The sequence below is a fragment of the Malassezia japonica genome, chromosome 2 (genome assembly GCF_029542785.1).
Source record: "Malassezia japonica chromosome 2, complete sequence".
Taxonomy (NCBI): Eukaryota; Fungi; Basidiomycota; class Malasseziomycetes; order Malasseziales; family Malasseziaceae; genus Malassezia; species Malassezia japonica.
The window spans coordinates 972,407-992,079 of NC_083371.1; the positions used below are offsets into that span (position 1 = coordinate 972,407).

General features: G+C 63.7%; 11 protein-coding genes across 11 annotated transcripts; 7 read left to right on the forward strand and 4 right to left on the reverse strand.

Annotated features, from left to right (window-relative positions):
• Positions 1-385: 385 nt before the first annotated feature.
• Positions 386-1,846, forward strand: SKO1 (Transcription factor; the record flags this gene model as incomplete). Its single annotated transcript, XM_060265586.1, has 1 exon — positions 386-1,846. The coding sequence occupies one exon, from the start codon at positions 386-388 to the stop codon at positions 1,844-1,846; it is 1,461 nt and encodes a 486-aa protein (XP_060121569.1).
• Positions 1,847-2,099: 253 nt separating this feature from the next.
• MJAP1_001635 (uncharacterized protein) lies at positions 2,100-4,826 on the reverse strand (the record flags this gene model as incomplete). The annotated part of the gene is made up of 1 exon (XM_060265587.1): positions 2,100-4,826. The coding sequence occupies one exon, from the start codon at positions 4,824-4,826 to the stop codon at positions 2,100-2,102; it is 2,727 nt and encodes a 908-aa protein (XP_060121570.1).
• A 138-nt stretch (positions 4,827-4,964) lies between these two features.
• Positions 4,965-6,369, forward strand: SWD1 (chromatin binding protein; the record flags this gene model as incomplete). Its single annotated transcript, XM_060265588.1, has 4 exons — positions 4,965-4,983; positions 5,006-5,568; positions 5,591-6,095; positions 6,119-6,369. 4 exons carry the CDS (start codon positions 4,965-4,967, stop codon positions 6,367-6,369), a joined length of 1,338 nt encoding a protein of 445 aa, XP_060121571.1.
• Positions 6,370-6,382: 13 nt separating this feature from the next.
• On the reverse strand, positions 6,383-6,873 carry MJAP1_001637 (uncharacterized protein; the record flags this gene model as incomplete). The annotated part of the gene is made up of 3 exons (XM_060265589.1): positions 6,383-6,393; positions 6,416-6,762; positions 6,785-6,873. The coding sequence occupies 3 exons, from the start codon at positions 6,871-6,873 to the stop codon at positions 6,383-6,385; spliced, it is 447 nt and encodes a 148-aa protein (XP_060121572.1).
• Positions 6,874-6,911: 38 nt separating this feature from the next.
• Positions 6,912-8,215, forward strand: MJAP1_001638 (uncharacterized protein; the record flags this gene model as incomplete). Its single annotated transcript, XM_060265590.1, has 6 exons — positions 6,912-6,944; positions 6,967-6,983; positions 7,006-7,069; positions 7,092-7,962; positions 7,985-8,133; positions 8,156-8,215. The coding sequence occupies 6 exons, from the start codon at positions 6,912-6,914 to the stop codon at positions 8,213-8,215; spliced, it is 1,194 nt and encodes a 397-aa protein (XP_060121573.1).
• Positions 8,216-8,308: 93 nt separating this feature from the next.
• On the forward strand, positions 8,309-11,663 carry MJAP1_001639 (uncharacterized protein; the record flags this gene model as incomplete). Its single annotated transcript, XM_060265591.1, has 2 exons — positions 8,309-11,486; positions 11,509-11,663. The coding sequence occupies 2 exons, from the start codon at positions 8,309-8,311 to the stop codon at positions 11,661-11,663; spliced, it is 3,333 nt and encodes a 1,110-aa protein (XP_060121574.1).
• Positions 11,664-11,700: 37 nt separating this feature from the next.
• On the forward strand, positions 11,701-14,472 carry MJAP1_001640 (uncharacterized protein; the record flags this gene model as incomplete). The annotated part of the gene is made up of 4 exons (XM_060265592.1): positions 11,701-12,115; positions 12,138-12,752; positions 12,906-13,780; positions 13,867-14,472. The coding sequence occupies 4 exons, from the start codon at positions 11,701-11,703 to the stop codon at positions 14,470-14,472; spliced, it is 2,511 nt and encodes an 836-aa protein (XP_060121575.1).
• A 7-nt stretch (positions 14,473-14,479) lies between these two features.
• On the reverse strand, positions 14,480-14,769 carry MJAP1_001641 (uncharacterized protein; the record flags this gene model as incomplete). The annotated part of the gene is made up of 3 exons (XM_060265593.1): positions 14,480-14,519; positions 14,542-14,724; positions 14,747-14,769. The coding sequence occupies 3 exons, from the start codon at positions 14,767-14,769 to the stop codon at positions 14,480-14,482; spliced, it is 246 nt and encodes an 81-aa protein (XP_060121576.1).
• Positions 14,770-14,815: 46 nt separating this feature from the next.
• On the forward strand, positions 14,816-17,426 carry MJAP1_001642 (uncharacterized protein; the record flags this gene model as incomplete). Its single annotated transcript, XM_060265594.1, has 3 exons — positions 14,816-16,581; positions 16,604-17,182; positions 17,234-17,426. The coding sequence occupies 3 exons, from the start codon at positions 14,816-14,818 to the stop codon at positions 17,424-17,426; spliced, it is 2,538 nt and encodes an 845-aa protein (XP_060121577.1).
• Positions 17,427-17,591: 165 nt separating this feature from the next.
• Positions 17,592-19,206, forward strand: PYK1 (pyruvate kinase; the record flags this gene model as incomplete). Its single annotated transcript, XM_060265595.1, has 4 exons — positions 17,592-17,638; positions 17,667-18,868; positions 18,891-19,126; positions 19,150-19,206. The coding sequence occupies 4 exons, from the start codon at positions 17,592-17,594 to the stop codon at positions 19,204-19,206; spliced, it is 1,542 nt and encodes a 513-aa protein (XP_060121578.1).
• Positions 19,207-19,219: 13 nt separating this feature from the next.
• On the reverse strand, positions 19,220-19,601 carry MJAP1_001644 (uncharacterized protein; the record flags this gene model as incomplete). Its single annotated transcript, XM_060265596.1, has 3 exons — positions 19,220-19,396; positions 19,422-19,521; positions 19,555-19,601. The coding sequence occupies 3 exons, from the start codon at positions 19,599-19,601 to the stop codon at positions 19,220-19,222; spliced, it is 324 nt and encodes a 107-aa protein (XP_060121579.1).
• Between the last annotated feature and the right edge of the window lie 72 nt (positions 19,602-19,673).

Below are 19,673 nucleotides of genomic sequence, written 5' to 3' on the forward strand. Positions count from 1 at the left end.
TACTGACGTCGACTCGCACTCCTGCGTAACGATCTTAGGGCTACGCGTCGTACCTTCTGTGTACGAATTGCAAGCGACAACGCGATTCGAAGCACCTGTTCGACGAAACAGCGGTTGACGTGTATGTACCCCGCACGCGTTTCAAGGACAGAAAACTAACTCCTACTAGACCCTTGGTGGTCTACACGCGCATCGGTAGCAGGCAGTCGGATTGACGCGTACGCCCTGTCGTGAGACTCTCGTATCGAACGACACCGTATTGTACCACGCCTGTGCCATCTCTTCTATGATTCGCAACCCTGTGGCATCTAGTTCCATGGAGCTGCCTCACAGCGAACTTAACAACCATTCGAACGGACTCCAACCTGCAGATGCAGTGTCTGACATGAGCCGCAGCCCGCTGGGTGCCTCGCCGAACCCCTCTGACGACGCACAGACCTCCAACACGATGGGAAACAAACGAGAATTGGCGACCCGCAACTGGGATACCAACGGTTCTGCAGGCATGTCGCCCATGGGCTCGGTTGCACATGTGCCGATGAACAACTTGCCCTCGTCGGTCGGAGGGCCAAGCTCTGCTACTAATGCGCCAATGACCACCAATGCCATGTCCCTTCAGCCCGCCGTATCGGCCGCCCCTGCCATGATGCCCATGGGAGGCGCCTCGCCGTTAAAGTCGAACGCACCTACCTCTTCCTCCCTCCTGGGCGGCAACGACATGGCCCCATTCTCTGGCTCCTTCTCCGATGGTGCTTCTGCCCCGACTTCGTTTCCACTCAACGTCCCTGGAAACTTTTCTGACATGATCCGCCAAGGAAATGGAATGATTAGCTCTCAGCCTGTGAGCTCGCTCCCGTCGTCCCTGTCGGCTGTGCCGCTGGGATCGACAGTGCCTTCGTCCGCCGGCGGAACGGATCTAAGCGCCTTGACGGTATCCACACCGCAGGCCGCTCCTACCTTGCCGGAAGAGCAGCAAAAATCCAACAAGGCGGCTGACCCTCGCGGTGTCGGCGAGATCGGTGCTGCGTCTGGCCTGTACATGCTGAGCCAGAGCATCAGCGACCCCAAGCTGAAAAAGGAAGGCGAAGAGGAAGAAAAGACTGTAAACGGAACGTCGAAAGACGCTGCGAAGCGGAAGCGCGATGATCGTGGAGGCAAGAGCATGGTCAATGGTGATGCATCGCCCTCGAAGCACGGCTCTGAAACGACTCGCTCCCTGAAGCGCGATGCCGAACATGGCACAGAAGACGACGAAGTGCATTCGGACAACGACTCGGACAACGACTCGAAGCGCAAGAGCTTCCTGGAGCGGAATCGTCAGGCGGCCTTCAAGTGCCGGCAACGGAAAAAGGCCTGGCTCGCATCACTGCAAGCCAAGGTCGAGTACCTGCAGTCGGACAATGAGTCGCTGCAGAACACGGTCGAGGCGCTGCGGGCCGAGGTCCTCTTTCTCAAGTCTCAGCTGATGCAGCACCATGGCCACTCTGCGATGGATGGCGACGGGAAAGACGTACATGCTGACTCCAACCGTTCGCTGTCTGGCCCCTACTCGCCGATGAACGTCAGCGTTCCAAGCAGCTTTGTCGGCTACCCTGCGCAAGGCAATGTGTCGCACCCTCTCTTGCCCAACATTTCGCCTGTACCGCAGGTTTCACATCCCCCTCAACCTTCCATGTCCCAACCGGGGCTTGACAGTGCGATGTCGAGTGTGCCGGCTACCGGTGCGCTTGCCGCCTATGCGACGCCGGGCTTGCCTCGCATGACGCAGATGCCTGCGACACAGCCGATGCTCTCCCCCTATGCCCAAGCACCGCATGGCTACGCTGCTGCGCGAGGCAACGACTAAACACCCTCCTTGCTCATTGTATATTGTATATTCCTGCCCATTTGGAGGGGACATACGATTCCCTCCATCCCGACATGCCTTGTGGATGATGATTGACATACATGCTGGCCGTCTTTCTCAAGACCCGAGGCACGATTACCGTTTACGCTTGACTTGTATAATTCCGGGCACCTGTTTCTATAACTGTACTTTAGATTGAACACTTTGTGAGACGGAAAGAGTGGTTGTAACTAGCCTACTTCTGGGTATCTATTTAGTCAAGAGGCTCTTCGAGGTCGTCCTCGTCCATAAAGTCCTCGTCTTCGTCATTCATCGACACTGTCGGCTCGTGATTCGGCTTGATGAGCAGTGCGTTGCGGTGCTGATCAAACGTGACGTGGATCTCAGGGTCGTCGTTGTGGATCTGGCCACGGAGCAGGAGCATGCTAAGCGGGTGCAGCAGCTGGTCCTGGATCGCACGGCCCAGCGGGCGCGCGCCCATCGTCGGCGAGTAGCCGACGCTGCCCAGCCAGTCCTTGGCTGCCTCGTCGACCACCAGGCGCGAGTGGCGGCCATTGTCAATGAGGCGCTTCTGCAGCTCCTTGATGCGGATCTCGACAATGCGGCGCACATCGACGCGCGTCAGCTTGCAGAAGATCACCGTGCTGTCGATACGGTTGATAAACTCCGGCGGGAAGTGCGCGCCGATTGCGCCCTGCACCAGCTCACGGACGTGCGGCGTGATTTGCTCCTCGTCCGACTCGTTGATGAAGCTCGAGCCGAGGTTGCTCGTCATAATGATGATCGTGTTGCGGAACGACACCTGACGGCCCTGGCTGTCCTGCAGGCGGCCCTCGTCGAGCACCTGCAAAAAGAGCTGGACAAACTCGCGCGAGGCCTTCTCGATCTCGTCAATCAGCACGATCGAGAAAGGACGGCGGCGCACCGCCTCGGTCAGCACACCACCCTCGTCGTGGCCAATGTAGCCCGGGGGCGCACCGACCAGGCGTGAGATGCTGTGCTTCTCCGAGTACTCGCTGGCGTCGATGCGCACCATAGCCTCGGGGTCGTCGAACATGTAGGTCGCGAGCGACTTGCTCATGAGCGTCTTACCGGTACCCGAAGGGCCACAGAAGAGGAAGCTCGCAATTGGGCGCGACTGGTTCGCGAGACCGCTGCGCGACAGGCGGATCGCCTGCGCGACGGCCTTCACCGCCTCGTTCTGGCCGACCACCTCGCGCTGGAGAATCTTTTCGAGCTTGAGCAGCTTGGTGCGCTCGCTCTCGAGCATGCGCGAGACGGGAATGCCGGTCCAGCGCGCAACGATCGCGGCAATGTTCTCGCTCGTGACCGAATTGGCCGCGTTGGTCTTGCCCTGCTCCTCGTCCTGGCGCTCCTGTTCCTGGAGCTCCTCGAGGCGCTTCTCCAGATCGGGGATCGCGTAGTAGGTCAGGTCACTGGCCGTCGCGAGGTCGTAACGGCGCTCAGCATCGGCCGCCTTGGCGCGCAGCTCGTCAATCTTGCGGCGCACATTGTTCACCTCGTTACCCTTGGCCTTCACCGCCTCAAACTCGGCCTTGAGCGGCGCAAGCTCGTCTTCGAGCGCGGCGAGGTCCTTGCGCGTCTCGGCGAGGCGCTCCTTGCTCTGGGGGTCCTTCTCGCGCTCGAGCGCGTGCATCGCAATCTCGAGGCGAAGCTTGCGGCGCTCGAGCGTGTCGATGGCTTCTGGCACCGTCTCGCGCGAGACGGTCACGTCCGCACAGCTCTCGTCGACCAGGTCAATGGCCGCATCCGGGAGCTTGCGCGCAGTGAGGTAGCGCTTGGCGAGCTGCGCGGCCGAGACGAGCGCCGCGTCGAGGATGCGCACACCGTGGTGCACCTCGTACTTCTCGCGGAGACCACGGAGGATGGCGACTGTGTCTTCGACGGTCGGCTCCTCGACGAGCACCTGCTGGAAGCGGCGCTCGAGTGCGGCGTCCTTCTCGATCGACTGGCGGTACTCGTTGAGGGTCGTCGCACCGATGCAGCGCAGCTTGCCACGCGCCAGCATCGGCTTGAGGAGGTTGGCCGCGTCCATACCCGTGTCGCCGCCCTTGCCGGCCATCATCAAGTGCATCTCGTCGATAAAGAGAATGCACGGCGTGCCGTCGCTGGTCATCTTTTCAATGTCGGTGAGGACGGCCTTGACGCGCTCCTCGTATTCACCCTTGTACTTGGCGCCGGCCATGAGCGAGCCCATGTCCAGCGAGAGGATCTTGCCGAGGAGGCTCGGCGGCACGTCACGGTTCACGACGCGCTGTGCGAGGCCCTCAACGACGGCCGTCTTACCCACACCGGGCGAGCCGATGAGCACCGCATTGTTTTTGGTGCGGCGCGAGAGAACGCGCACGACGCGGCGGATCTCATTGTCACGGCCAATCACAGGGTCGAGCTTGCCTTCCGCGGCGAGCTCCGTGAGGTCCGTGCAGTACTTGCCGAGGGCGTCGTAGCCGGCCTCGGCGGACTTGGAGTCGATATGGCGGCCACCTCGTGCTTGGTTGATGGCGTTGCGCAGCATCTCGTCGTTCGCGAGGCCACACTCCTTCAGCATCGCGCTGATCGTCGAGTCGTCGAGGAGCGCAAGGAGCAGGTGGTCCTGCGCTATGAACGAGTCGCGCTGCGTCTTCTCATAGTGTTGGGCCTGCTTGAGCACCTTGTTCGCGGCGCCCGTGAGGCTCACATCGTCAGGGGCAGGGGACTGCTGGGGAATCTTGCGCAGGTTCGCACGCAGCTTCTCCTCCAGCGTCTTGTAGTTCACGCCCGTCTTCTCGCAGAGGCTCTTGAAGAGGGACTGCGAGTCCTTGTTGGTGCTCTGCACACCGGTCGAGTTACTGGTATCATCGGTCAGCAGCGCCAGTGCAATGTGCGCAGGCGTAAGCTGTGCATTGGCATGGTCCTTCGCCAACTGGAACGCCTGTTCCAGCGACGACTGGGCACGCTCGGTAAAGTCGAATCCAGACATGGTTGGGGACGGGGCCGTGCCCCGGCCCTGCATTTAAACGCACGGCCGGCCCCCAACCGCCTCCACGTGGAAAGTGCGGCAAGCTTCTAGAACCCACGTGTATTTTCCCGATCGCCCGATGGTTCTTCGCGCGACGCGATGAACGCGCAGCTACTGAGTAGGTGCACGAGCTGACGTAGATCCGTTTGCGCGCGGCACGCCCGAGCGTGTCGAGGCGACACTCGACAATGCGTTTGCAAATTGTCTTGCGTACAATGCGGGCAGGGGGCTGTACTGCGGGAGCTACCTCGCCGTCGGACGCACGGACGGATTCGTGACGATTTGGGACATCGAGACGCGCAATGTCCTGCGGTGGCTCGGCGGCCATGTCAAGACGGTGACGAGCGTGAGCTGGTCTCCGCTGAGCCGGTACCTTGCGTCGTCGTCGCTCGACTGGAACGTGCGCATCTGGGACCTCGGTGACGAGTACGGAACGTGCGTGCGCACGGTGCGCTTCGACACGCCCGTCACGCAAGTGCTCTTTGCGCCGGACTCGAGCCGCCGGATGGTCGTCGTGCTCGAGTCGCGCGAGGCGGTGCTCGTGTCGCTGCCGGACATACCGACGTCGAGCGAGCCGCTGCGCACGACGCTCGACACGCACGGCGACGGCGCAATGTCGGCCTGCTTTTCGCCCTCTGGCAAGCACCTGTTGGTGGGTACCAACAAGGGCTCGGTGCAGGTGCTCGACGCCCGAACTGGCGAGGTACGTCGCCCGACTTATGCAGGCTCTCGGCACGCCGCTCTCGATCGGCGCCTCGTCCATCCGGCAGCTTGCCTTTGACCCGTCCGGGCGGCACCTCATTGCGAACCTGAACGACCGCACGCTACGCACGCTGAGCGTTGCAGACGGTGTGGACGGCGCGCCGCTCGCGCTCACCCCGCGACACAAGTTCCAGGACCTGGTCGGCCGCACGCCGTGGAGCGGCATTGCGTTTAGCGGCGACGGGGAGTACGTCATGGGCGGCGCCGCGCACGATGCCGCGCACAATATCTATCTGTGGGACCGAGACGCGGGCGTCTTGGTCAAGATCCTCGAAGGGCCACGCGAGCCGCTCATCTCGGCGCAGTGGCACCCGTCGCAGCCCCAGCTCGCGTCGATCGCGTCGTCCGGCGACGTGTACCTCTGGTCGACCAAGTCGACCGAGATTTGGAGCGCATACGCGCCCGGCTTTGAGGAGCTCGAGGAGAATGTCGAGTACGAGGAGCGCGAGGACGAGTTTGATTTGGCACGTATCATTTTCTGACCCAGCAAGATGAGCACGAGCTCAGCCGCAAAAAGCGCGACGAGGAGGGTGAGGCGGTCAACATCTTTTCCACCGGCCCCGCATCAGACGCGTGGGTGGTGCGCAGCCTGCGCCCGGTCGAGCGCCCACTGCCGCGCTCCGCGTGGGCGCCGGTGCTGAGCGGCGCGCCGCCTGCGCCGCCTGTTGACGACGACAACGAAGCCGCATTTTTTATCTCGCCGCTGCTTTTGGATGCTACCGAGGTGCAACACCGTACATAATCTATACCAGCGCCTAGTCATACACTGCGTCAGTCACTGCACGTACCGTGGACGATGCCGTACCAAAACGTCCACCAGAGTAAGAAGCTCAGCGCATTCTCCTGCGCGCCTTGAAGGAGCACCCAGCGCGCGAGCTGCAGCGCGGACTGCACCGGCGTCGGCGGCGCGCGCAGCTGTGCGGCCTTGGCCGGGAGCAGCCGTTCGCTCGGATCGGTGATGGCCGGCAGGCTGCCGAGCACAAAGAACGCGCGGGGATCGCCTTTGGCGTTGACGAGCACCAGCACCGCGTTCACAAACACCACCGAGCAGAGAAAGAAGGCGAAGCCGCTCAGGTTCTGCAGCCCGAGCACGCCGGCGATCGCGCCTGCGAGCGAGAGCGTCAAGGAGCGGAAGCTACATGAGTCAGGATACGTACGAGAAGGCCTGGGCCATATTGTAGCCCACATTCTCCGCATTGTATTGCTGCACCCACGGCGTGGGCTCCGGCCGTGCACTCACCACCATCGTTGGGTGGAACGAGCAATCACGTGGCACCATCCGCGATGAGCGTCGTGACGCTCGAGGAGTTTCTCGAGGTAGGTCGCGCAACTGACGCAGCTCTTGAATGAGGAGCAGTACGTCGCACTCCTAACGCAGGCACCTCGACCTCGGAAAGCTGCGGAACTATGCGCGGCACGGGATCCATCCCCAAGTGCGCGGAGTACGTCGCGCGACTCACGCAGGAAGTCTGGCTGTACCTCCTTGGCGTCCTGTCTGCGGACAAGAGCCAGGAGATGACGACGGTGCGGAACAAGTTCCTCGAGTACGAGTCGGTGAGCAAGCGTATCCCGTTTGTCGAGAAGCAGGTGCGCACCGAAGTACTGCGGTACTACCGGCAGCGGCTGAGCTCGAACTCGAGCGAGCGCGAGCGCTTCGGCGTCTCGATCATACGCGGCCCGCGGCCTGCGCCAACGACATCGAGCACATTTGACGCGGAGCAGGCACAGGACGTGCAGCGTGACGAACCCAAATATCCCCGCATCCTGCCCTCGACGCAGTACGGGCTCGTGACGATGCGCTCCAATCCGATGGTCGATGACTCAGAGGCTGTGTACGACCAACGGCGTCTCTCGCAGAATGTCGAGAATGTGCTGTGTGCCTACCTCAACCGGCACCTCTTGAATCCCGCACAAGAGGGCGAGCATCCGCAGGCGGAGCGCGATGAGGAGTACGCGGCGCTGCAAAAGACGATGGAGTCGCGCATGCCGCGTGTATACCAGTGGGCGCCACAGGCGAGTCTCGTCCCAGGGACGAACCTCGGCGACTTTCACCCGTCGCTCGTCTACCTCTGCGCGCCATTTGCGCAGTGTGTCCGGGCAGAGGCGGGCATCTACTTCGCGTTTGAGCGCCTAATGACCATGATTGAGGAGTACAACACCATCCATCCTCTCCCACAGCGCGTCGCCTCATTCCTGACGCTCTTCCGCACGACGCTCCCGGAGCTCCACGCGTACTTTGAGGCAGAAGAGGTCGACCTGCTGGCCGTCGCGACCAGCTGGCTGCAGCACCTCCTCGCGCGCGAAATGCAGATGGACGATTTGATGCGCCTCTGGGGTACGTCACCATACTCACCCAGACACCTACTTTGCGATGCCCGACCTGCTCGACCTGCACCTCTACGTCTGCCTTGCGATCCTAACCAACTGTAAGGACGCTCTCGAGGACCTCGACCGCTCCGAGACGACCAGCATGCTCTTCTCACTCCCGTCGCTGGACGTCGACCGTGTACGTCGCCGCACTCACCCAGATTATCAGCGACGCAATGAACATCCGCCTCTCGCTCGAGCACGACCCGCTCTACGAATAGGCCCGTGCGCATTCGGCCGTGGAAATAGCCTAGTAGGTAGGTCGCTTGTTGCAGGCATAGTGTTATTTTCCGCTGCCGTGGCGACGTTCCCTTATGCGCGAGCCTCTGTCACCGAGCCCGCTGCGTGGACCGCGCCCGCCTCGCGGCGCGCGTGGACTGAACCAGGCTGCACAGATTGCAGCCGAGCGCGAGCCGCTGCGGCAGGGTGGCGTGCCGCTCGACCATGCCGCAGACAGCGACCTGGAGTCGGACTCGGGCGAGCTCGTGCTGCCAGAGGACATGCGCGCGATGCGCGCGCGCGCTGCCGAGGCAAGACGCGTACGCATGGGCCCGCGCGCTCGCGAGTCTCAGAGCGCGAGTGACACGGTCGAAGAACTGATCCGGGCATCGAGTCCGGAACCGTCGACTGCACCGCCGGCACCCCGGGCGGGAGGACGGGCGTTGCCGCGCGTACCCCACACGGCGCCGCGCATGGAGCCGGCACCGGCGCTGCGTGCAGCGACACCGACGCTGCTGGGGCCCCGCGCAAGTATGGCGCGGGATGGGGATGAGGACGTGATGCGCCGTCCTTCGCCGAGCTTGCCGGGCGGCCTCGGGCCGGTGCTCACACGGGGGCGTGGTGCGGGGACGGACGTGCGCGAAGGGCGCAGCGCGTCGGTCGACGACAGTTGGCGTGCAGATGCGAGCACCACGCCGCCAGGTCACCCGGCGCCGGTGTTTGCGGCATACCGTGCCGGGGTGCCGAGCGCGATGCAGAGGGCGGCATCGGCGGGCGGCGTGCGCGCGGTAGAGGAGAGTGCCGCACCGGTCCCGCCCATGCCTCTCGGGGCCGGTCCTGTGCGCCAAGAGGCGCGTGCTGGCGATGAGCCGGCCGGCCGCCAAGAAGAGCGCCGTGTGCCGGCCGATGAACACAATGGGCCGCCGGCGCCGCGGGAGCAAGCAGAGTCTGCTGAGCCTGGGCCTGCCGAGCATGCACGCCCGGCAGCTCCCGAGCCTGCCGAGCCCATGCGCAGGCTCTCGGAGCCCGAGCCTGGTCGGGAACCCGCTCCTGAGCCAGCTCTTTCCCCTGATCTGGCCGCTCCCCCAGCGCCCCCGTTCGCTGCGCCTCCGACCCAGACGCGCTCCGAGCCTGCATCGCGTGCCGATTCGCCTGTGCTCGCCGACGCGCGGACGCAGACGCCGCCTGTCGCGTCGACACCTCATGCCGATGCCCAGCCGCGCCCCGAGACGCCCGAGAACCAAGAGGTGCCTGGCGCATTCCCTGCGCCGCCGCTAGTCCCGTTTGCGGTGCCGGAAACGTCTACGGCACGTACGCAGCAGGGCGGGCCAAACGGCCGCATGACACGTACGATGCTGGCTGCGCTCTCGACGCAGACGCGTATCCCCGGCAACCCCGTGCCCTCAATTTACGGCCTGTTTTCCGACGAGCCCGCGCCGACGTCCTTCCGCCCTGCTGGCGCGCAGCGCAACTGGCGTGAGGAGGAAACGCCGAGGCCCGATGCCGGGCGTATCCCCCCTGCGCTCGCCGAGCGCGTGCTTAGCAGTGGTCCCAGCGTGTCGAATCTGCATCCCACCTCGGCCAGCCTGCTCCTCTCGCCCGGGGCCGGCGCGCGGAAGACGGCGGCACAGCTGCGCAAGAGCGCCGTGCAGCCCGGATCGGTGACCTTCCCTGCCGGTACACTGAGCCATCTCGGCGACGGCGAGGCGCCCGAGGCGAAGCTCTCGCACAAGTTTGAAGAGAACAGCATCTACTCGTTTTCATGGACCATTGACAAGCTCGACCAGTTTGTCGACGAGGTGCAGCACGGGCGCGAGGAGCACGAAGTGTGGTCAATGCGCCCCCTCTTTGGCGCCGAGCGCTGGCGCCTCGAGCTCAGTCGACGGCACAAGAAGAGCGAACACTCCGTGTCCAAGAAGCGCCCCGAGTGGGTGCTGCAGCTGACGTGCCTCGGGCTGATGGGCCTGCCGTTCCACGCCGAGCTCCCCACCGAGATCATGCTGGGCCTGCGTGTGCCGCGGATGCAGCGTGTGCCGAGCCTGCTGTCGAGCGACTATCTCTGGCGCAAGTTTCTGCCGTGCACCTTTCACCAGAAAAAAGACACGCTAGTCTTTTCCGCGTTCCCCCCCCTGGCCGAGTTGCTGGCGGACAGCGAGCTGAGCGAGCGAAACGCGCTAGAGCTTGTCGTGCAGGTCGCATGCGGCCCGTCGGTGCTCCCGGAGCGTGGCGAGGAAAAGAGCGGCGAGATGCGCATGCCGTTCGAGACGCCCGACAGCGTGCAAGTGCCGCGGAGTCTGGTGCATTCGCTTGCGAACCTGATCGACGACGCCAGCACTGGCGATCTCATGATTGTCGTCCGCGAAAAAGGGCTGCAGCAGCGCCCCACCGACGAGCTCGCGCAGAGCGTCGGCCTCAAGACTTTTGTGCAGCCGTGGCCGACCGGCACGCCGATGCCCGACCAGGGCGAGTACGAGCCCGAGGTCTTTGTGCGCGACCGAGTGCTGTGGGCGCACGCGGCGGTGCTGCGTGCGCGCAGCGAGTTCTTCGCGACAATGCTCGAGTCGAGCTTTAGCGAGAACTTGCAGTACGACGCGCCGACGAGCGGCCGCGGGCAGAGCTGGCGCCGCCCGTACCGCCTGCTGCGTATCCCCGACGCGGACTATGTCACGCTCTACTGGTTCCTGCGCTACCTCTACACCGGCGAGGTCCAGTTCCGCACCGACGAGGACATCGAGGCGGTGACGCTCGACGACCACTGGATCCTCGGCCAAGAGGCCGCATCGAGCCGCCCCGAGTGGAAGTGGAAGCCGGTCGAGACGCTCGACGAGGACGAGAGTCTCGCGTCCTCGCCCGAGGACACGAGCTTCTCGCGGCACTCGCAGCCCCCCGCGCTGCTCAAGAGCGCCGCGGTGAACCCCGTGCTCTCGGACCTGCACTCGGGTCGCCACGTCGAGGTCACGACGCACACCGACACCGACGGGACCGTGCACCCCCGCGCCGGTACGCAGACGAACCGCGGCCGCCAGCGCTCCGTGTCGGCGGCGAGCAGCACACCGTGTGCGTCCGACCCTCATCCGCACCCCCCCATGCTGCCGGTGCCGCCCGCCTCTGCGCTTGCGCTGTACCGCCTTGCGCACCGTTACGACCTCCTCCCCCTGTGCGATTTGGCCACTGCGCACATCATTTCCCAGCTTACGCCCCAAAACGCGGTCAACTACCTGCTATGTACGGCGCTGTTTGAGCAGCTGCAGTATGCGATCCAGCAGTACATCTGTGCGTATCCTTGCTAACTTAGTACAACACCCCAAAGAAGTCGGCTCGAGCCCCGAGTTTGTGCACTGCTGCACCCAGGTCTCCAACGGCGAATGGGGCCCCGCGGCGGGCCAGACCATCGCGTCGCTCATGCGCATTTTGCTCCACAAGAATGGCGCAGCAACTCCTGGTACATAATTCCCCGTGGGCGTTGCCGCCCCACCGTATTTACATCATGGCCAAGCTGATGAAGAGCCTGCTCTCGGTAGTTTCCCTGTCGTTTGTGGTGCTGACCTTTGCGTCGGCCCGCTCGCAGCGTATACGTTACTACCTGAATGCTACGCTGTACATTCTTTCGCTCGGCGTCTGCAGCACGCTCGGCGTGTTTTACGCGGTGATCCTCGGCCTGACCGGCAACCGCTACAACACGAACCTGTGGGTGGCCCGCTCCTTTGCGCGCATTGCCGGCACGCTCATCGGCTACAACGTCAAGATCGAGGGTGCCGAGCACCTGAAGCAGCGCCCGGCGATCATTGTCGGCAACCACCAGAGTTTCCTCGATATCCTCTATCTCGGCGCAATGATGCCGGCCCACTCGGTCATTATGGCGAAGAAGGAGCTGCGCATGGCGCCGCTTCTCGGCCAGTTCAGTACGTCGTCTTGCTAACACAGTGTGGCTCGGTGGTGCAGTGTTCATCGACCGCAAGAGCCGCAGCAGCGCCATCAAGACCATGCGCCAGGCGGGTGATCGCATGCGCCGCGACAAGCTCACGCTCTTTGCGTTCCCGGAGGGCACGCGCTCGCACTCGGCCCTGCCCGAACTGCTGCCGTTCAAGAAGGGCGTCTTCCACCTCGCGCTGCAGAACAACCTGCCGATCATCCCGGTGGTCTGTGAGAACTACCACCGCCTGTACGACAGCAAGACCCGCTTCGAGGGCGGCGACCTGCACCTCGCGGTCCTTCCCCCGATCAGCACCGAGGGCATGACCGAGACTGACACGGACAAGCTCATCGCCCTTGTCCACGACGCGATGCTCCGCCGCTTGCTCCAGTTTGATGTACAGAGCGACGCGCAGGACGTGCAGAGCACGCTGCACCCCGCCAAGCAGCCGCGCACGCAGGTGCGTGGCCTCGCCGGCCTCGCCGCGCGCATCATCGGCGACGGCAGCAAGCAGCAGCACGACCGCACCGTGCGCCGCGTCCAGCAGGAGGCCGAGGCACTGCGCCCGGATCACGCGGGCGCGTCCAACCCCAGCGATTACGGGCTGGTCTCGGCCTCGGAGCGTAGTGCGCCGGCTTCGTAGATGGGAATTATGCATTTGTCGTTCGTCCAACATGCACTGGGCCGCGTTTGTAGCAGCAGCGGCGGGAGTGAGTGTGTGCGCGGCACAGGTGCCGCGCGGCGTCGCGCCACAAGGTGCGTTTGCGATTCTGACCCAGACGCGGGACTCTATGCGCCGCTCCCGGACCAGGGAAAGGGGCCGATGTTCAAGTGCCTCGGCACGGACCAAATCATCCCTTATAAACAGATCAACGACGACTACTGCGACTGCGCGGACGGCTCGGATGAGCCGGGTACGTCGGCATGCGACAACGGCCGCTTCTACTGTGAGAACAAGGGGCACATCCCGGCGTACATCCGCAGCTCGCAGGTGAACGACGCCGTGTGCGATGAGGCGTGCTGCGACGGCTCGGACGAGACCGATGGCAAGGTTCACTGCCCGAACGTCTGCGCGGAGGTGAACAAGGCTTACCGCAAGGAGCGCGCGAAGCAGGCCAAGGTCTACGCCGCCGGCGCCAAGATCCGCGACCAGTACGTCCAGACCGCCCGCAACGACCGCGAGTTTCACGAGACGGCGCTCGCGCGCCTCCGCGCCGAGCTCCCGGGTGCAGAGGAGACCGAGGCGCAGCTCAAGCGCGCGCTCGAGGCGGCCGAGAACGTCGGCAACTGGTTCGAGCAGCAAAAGCGCCAGAGCGCGCTCTTTGCGCAGCTCGAGCTGCGCCAGTCGACGCTGCGCTCGCAACGCGACGCACTCGGCTCGCTCGTGGGCGAGCTGCGTGCAGTAGGCAACATGCTTGAGCGCCTCAGTCCCGAGTCGTCCAAGGAGGACCTGGAGAGCGTCGCGGAATCCTTCCGCATCTGGCGGGGCCAGGTCTTTGACGGCGACGACGAGCGCGACGCGACGCTGGAAGAGAAGCTCGCTGCGCTCACGAATGTGGGCGAGCTCAGCGACGAGGACCTCGAGACATTGATCAACGAAGACCCCCTCCTCCTCCTCGATGGCGCGCCCGACTTTAGCCAGGGCGCTCCGCAGGTGCCGGATGCTTGTACGTAACAATGGCTAACGCAGTGCGCTCCATCCCATCGTACCTCCCCGATGCGTTCGTGCCGCTGTACGAGCGGGGCGTCGCGTGGCTCGTCGACACGCTCATCCGCCTCGACGTGATCTCGCCGCAGCAGCGCGAGAATGCCGGCCGGCCATACCAGCACGCCAAGGGCCTGGCGGCTGCGCGCGAGGCACACGAAAAGGGTGCCGAAGCGCTGAACAAGATCAAGAACGACATCCGCTACCACGAACAGCGCATGCGTGAGCGCGCCAACAAGATCGGCCGCGACGGCGAGTTCCAGGAGATCGACGGAACGTGCCTCAAAAAGGACATGGGCGAGTACACCTACGAGTTCTGCTTTGGTGGCACCACCAAGCAGATTTCGAACAACGACGGCTACACCTTCAGTCTGGGCCGCTTTGAGAAGTTCGACGTGAACGGCCAGTTCAGCACCGACGACCCCCGCCACTATCTCACGATGCTCTACGCGCACGGCCAGACCTGCTGGAACGGGCCGCCGCGCAGCACGCACGTCAAGCTGGAGTGCAGCGACACCAACGAGCTTCTGCACGTCTTTGAGGCGGAAAAGTGCACCTACTCGATGCGCGTCGCGACGCCCGCCGTGTGCTTCCCGAAGGAGGCTGTGCCCGAGGTCAAGGTGGAACACACCGAACTGTAAACCGTAGCTACTTGACACTGATTTCCTGGTTGGGCTCGATCGTTTCACTGTGTGAGCCGGACGACGTACATCGAGTCGTGCTTGCCGCCCTGCACGGACGCCTCGAGCTTCTCCGCATACTCCTCGGGCATGCGCGCCGCAAAGCCGCGCAAAAAGTCGGCATTGTAGCGTTGCTGGATAATACCGCCCTGCTGCTCGACCTCGGAGACATACTTGTCGACCTCGGCAGAGGACGCCGACTGGCGGAACATGCTGCGTCAGCCACCACACCTACACCACAAACGACTTAAGACCCATCGTGTGCACGGGGAAAGTCGATCGGGCGATCGGGCCTTTGGCTACGATGGCGTATTGGCTTCGGGGGACGGTCGTCGCGGCGCTCGGCGGGGGCTGGGCGTCGGTGCAGCTCCTGGAGCGCGTGCAGGAGGAGGCAAAGGAGCGGAATGAGCCGGTAGCTGCCGCGCTGCATGCGCTGCCGGATGCGCTGCTTGCTACAGCGTTTGCCGTCGCACCGCCGCCCCGAGGCGTCCTCGAGTACGTACGCACGCTGTGCGTCGCGCCGCCGCCGCATACGGACCCGGCAGAGCACGATATGGGGACGCTTATGCTTGCGCTTCTTGCGCGCGCGGAAAGCAACACACAGACCGCCGACCAAATCTGTGCGCTGATCCTTGAAGGCTGCGGCGACGACGTGCCGCGATCGCTCACGCCGGCGCGTCTCGCGGAGCACGCGCCGGAGCACCGCTTCTGGGAGCAGGGTCTCCAGCTTGTTTCCGTCGCACTCGCGCTCGCGGCGCCGCAGGGCGCTGCCGCAGCGCTCTTCCAGCGCCTCGCCGCGCATCCCCACCACGAAGTACTGCCGGAGCGCTTCGAGAACATTGTACAACAGGTGGATAGCGCATGTGCTCATGATGCGGCATGGACAAGCGTGGCACAGGCACTCGTCGCCCTCGAAAAAGAGCCCGAGGAAATGGCCGTGCGCCCGACGCACACGGGCCTCCCGGACCTCTGGAGCGGCCGCCAGACGCTTCCGTACGCACTCGCGCTCGTCGCCGCGGCGGAAAATAGGCATACGGGCAACGTGCGCGTCGCGCCGCTTCCCCCGCCGCCGGAACCGGAGCCGGAAATGATATACCTCGTGCACCGCCTGTCGTGCGATGTGGTCGACTGGCAGGACAAGTGCGCCATGGCTGAAGGCATGCTCCAGACCCGCCTCGCGCATGCTGACGCAGAGCCAGACAAGATGCGCCTCTCTTTCTACGTCGAGCTGCTGATTGCGACGGCGCATGCGGCGCAGACCTGCGTCGGCCACGCGCAAGAGGCGGCGCCAGCGTGGCGCGCGGTCATCGGCGGCGTTCTTCCTCCGCTGCTGCGCTTCCTCGACAGCGAGAGCGAGGTCGAGGCGCAACGCAGCCTCTATGGCGCGATATCCGCCTTTGTCCAGTACCACACGCCGCTGAGCCAGTGGGCGATGCTCGAGCCGCCGACCGAGCCCGCGCTCCCCGAGCATATCCTGCGGTGCATGGCGAGCTGGGGCCTCGCCGAGACCCATGCGTGTGAGCCAATCTCTGCGAGCGAAATTGTGCTCGCAGCAGATCCGAATCTGCAGCAATACCGGTCCTCGGTCCAGGCCCAGCTTACGACGCGGGGCGGAATTGCGCCGCTCGCTGCACAGGCCGTGTCGGACCCCGCACGCCAGCTATGCTTTGCGCTCGCCTTGGCCGTGGCCGGTTCACAGTGGACGCGCGAGGCAGCAGACATGGACCAGGTCGCCGAGGTGTGTGCCGCGCTCGACACGCCTGGTGCGTGCGAGGCGCTGTTCTTCTTTTATAGCCGCGCATCGCTCTGCAATGCGCTCCTCACCGCGCTGGAGCAGCTGCGCACCGCGGAGTGGCAGGACGCTGTGGATCTCGAGACGATCGGCACAGTGATCCTCTTTGTGCAGCGGATTGGCGTGCCGACCGACAAGCCGAGCGCAGCCACGGTGTTTCTGACCTTCACGCAGGTGCCTACTCTCCCGCGTGAAGCTCTGTCGGACAAGCGGCGTGACCTGCTGGACCGGTGGTGCAGCGCGCTGGTTTCGGACGGCGTCTCGGACGCCTTGCTACGGTACGTACTGCGACTGACCCAGCGACTCGCCGCCGTGGACTGTATTCCGCCTTGCACCGACCCTGCTCCAGCAACTGATGGGCGCCTACCGGCAACAAGAGTTCGATCTCGCCACACTGCAATCCGCACTGTCCTACTTTTTGCAAGCACCGCTGCGCTACACACTGCCGTGCATTTTGCACTGGCTTGTGCAGCAGGTGCAGTACGCATCCGCAACATCCATCTATGTATCCGCACCGCACAGTACCGTGCATCTCGAGATGCTCGTGATGCTTCTTGGCGCCGAGACGTGCCCTCCGTCCGTCCGTGCTATGTTTGCGCCTACCGTGCTTCCGCTGCTAGGCGACGCACACGGCGAGTTACGGGACCGTCTACGAAGCCTACCCCCCTCTTTTCTCGTGCCGTGGCCAGGCGCGAGCTTGGCCCTGGCCCTGGGCCCCGACGCGACCGCCTCGGACGCCGCTGCGGCCTTTCTCCAACAGCGCGGCGCGTCGGCGGCGGCGCGCTGGGCCCTGTACGCTGCACTCCATACCGATATCCACGCAAGTGCAGCGCGCCTCGTCTGCGCCACGCTTGCCCTCGCACCACCCCACCCTGGCTCGTTGGCCCATGCGGCGTTGGGGTGTTGGGACATGCCACGTGCTTCGGCCAGTGAGGTGCGCACGGTGGCCGCGTGCTGCCTCGAGAGCGCTGCGCTCGCGCGGAGCATGCCTGGCGACCCGCAGGCCGTGGACCACCTCTTCGCCCTCCTTTCCAGCCGCGCATCAATGCTGCGTGAACTGCTGGCCGGTGCACGCCCCCCGCTGGCGGTTCTCGCTGGAGCACTGCCGAGTACAGAGCCATAGACCTACTGGGCCCTCTATTGCCTCCACATCCCAAAAAACAGCCCGGGTTTTTCTCGGGCTAAACTCGCAGGGCGCACGGACGAAGCGGAGCTCTCTTTTTCATTTTCCACTGTCATCATGTTGTACGCACAATCTGCGACGTCGCAGCTGGAATGGTTCGCGTCGATGAACCCCATCGAGCACAAGGTGGATAACCTGTATATGCGCAAGACGTACGTCCTCATAGCCCTCTAACTCCAGCGCTATCGTTGCGACGATTGGGCCAAAGACAAACAACGTTAAGATGTTGCACAAGCTGCGCAACACGGGTATGAACATTGTGCGCTTGAATGCTAGTCACGGTGATCACTCGTACTTCCAGAGTGTGATTGACAATGCCCACCAAGTCGAGCGCGAAGCACCGGGCCGTCCGCTGGCAATCGCGCTTGATACCAAAGGCCCGGAGATGCGTACGGGTGTTATGGTTGGCAATGAGGACCAGTCGATCGAGGAGGGCCACGAGTTCATCGTGACGACCAACAAGGAGTACGCGGAAAAGTGCAGCGCAGACCATCTCTACATTGACTACGAGCATCTGCCCGAGAAGGTGCAGCCGGACCGCATTATTTACATTGACGACGGTATCCTTGCGCTGCGCGTCCTCTCGATTGACGGCCGGGACGTGCGTGTGGTGGCCGAGAACAGCGGTGTGCTCTCATCGCGCAAGGGTGTCAACCTCCCGCTGACCGAAGTCGACCTGCCCGCCGTCTCGGAAAAGGACCGCCGCGACCTGGAGTTTGCACGCGACCAGAACCTGGACATGATCTTTGCCTCGTTCATCCGCTCTAAGGACGACGTGCAGAGCGTGCGCGAGATCCTGGGCGAAAAGGGCTCGCACATCCGTGTGATTGCCAAGATCGAGAACCACCAGGGTCTCGCCAACTTTGACGAGATTCTCGACGCGGCCGACGGTATCATGGTCGCGCGTGGTGATCTGGGTATTGAGATTCCTGCGCCGCAGGTCTTTATGGCGCAAAAGATGATGATTTCGCGCTGCAACATTGTGGGCAAGCCCGTAATTTGTGCGACGCAGATGCTCGAGAGCATGACGGTCAACAACCGCCCCACGCGTGCCGAGGTCTCGGACGTGGCCAACGCGGTGGTCGACGGCGCGGACTGTGTCATGCTTTCTGGCGAGACGGCCAAGGGCAAGTACCCCGTCGAGGCCATCAAGATGATGGCCGAGACGACCTACATTGCGGAGCAGAGCCTTTCGTACCAGGCACTCTTTAACGAGATGCGTGGCCTGACGCGTGTGCCGACCAGCACTTCGGAAACCATCGCCCTGGTCGCTGTCTCTGCCTCGCTGGAGCAGCGTGCGGGTGCGATTCTGCTCATGTCGACCTCTGGCCAGACCGCACGCCTCGTGAGCAAGTACCGGCCTCAATGCCCGATTCTGATGGGTATGTATCCCGACTGACCCAGTGACGCGCAACGCCGACACGGTGCGCTCGTGCCACTTGTATCGCGGCACCTACCCCTTCCATTACCCCCTGCCCCACCCTGATAGCAACTCCAAGTGGCAGGAGGACGTGGACAACCGCATCAAGTTTGGTCTCTCGGAGGCGCTCAAGCTGCACATTCTTCGCAAGGGCGACACCGTGATCTGTATCCAGGGCTGGCGCGGCGGCAAGGGCCACACCAACTCGCTGCGTGTGGTGGTACGTATCTCGGCTAATCACAGACTGTTCCTACGTCCACCGAAGGTTACATTCTCGAAGACACCTCGACGGCGATCTAAACGACTACATAGCCTAGGGGTAGATCTGGTTCAAGTAGTTCATGTCGAACGAAGCGGCGAGCTCGGGCGCGGCCTTGGCCAGCGCCTGGAACTCGGGCGCAGCCTGGTGCGCCTTCAGCGCCTCAGCATTGTCGTACTCTTCAAAGACGACCAGCTTCAGGCCCTCGCTGTACTCACGGGAGAGGCGGTACTGGATTAGTGCACTGGCCACCTACCGTCTTCGTGCCGGGCTCCTCGTTCGAGTTAGCACGCTTCGCGACAGCAGTAACAAGTTCGGCAAGCTTTTCAGCCTCGCTCTTGCCCTTGCCAATCAGACTGCGTTAGGAAGGAGGGTGGGGGGGGACGTACGTAGCCACGAGAATAAACGGTCCTTGTGCGGGGGGCTGAGCAGACATGGTGGGTCGGTGCACGGGACGACCACGTGGTGTGTTACTTTTCACGTGGCGATCCCAACACGCTCGGCGCGC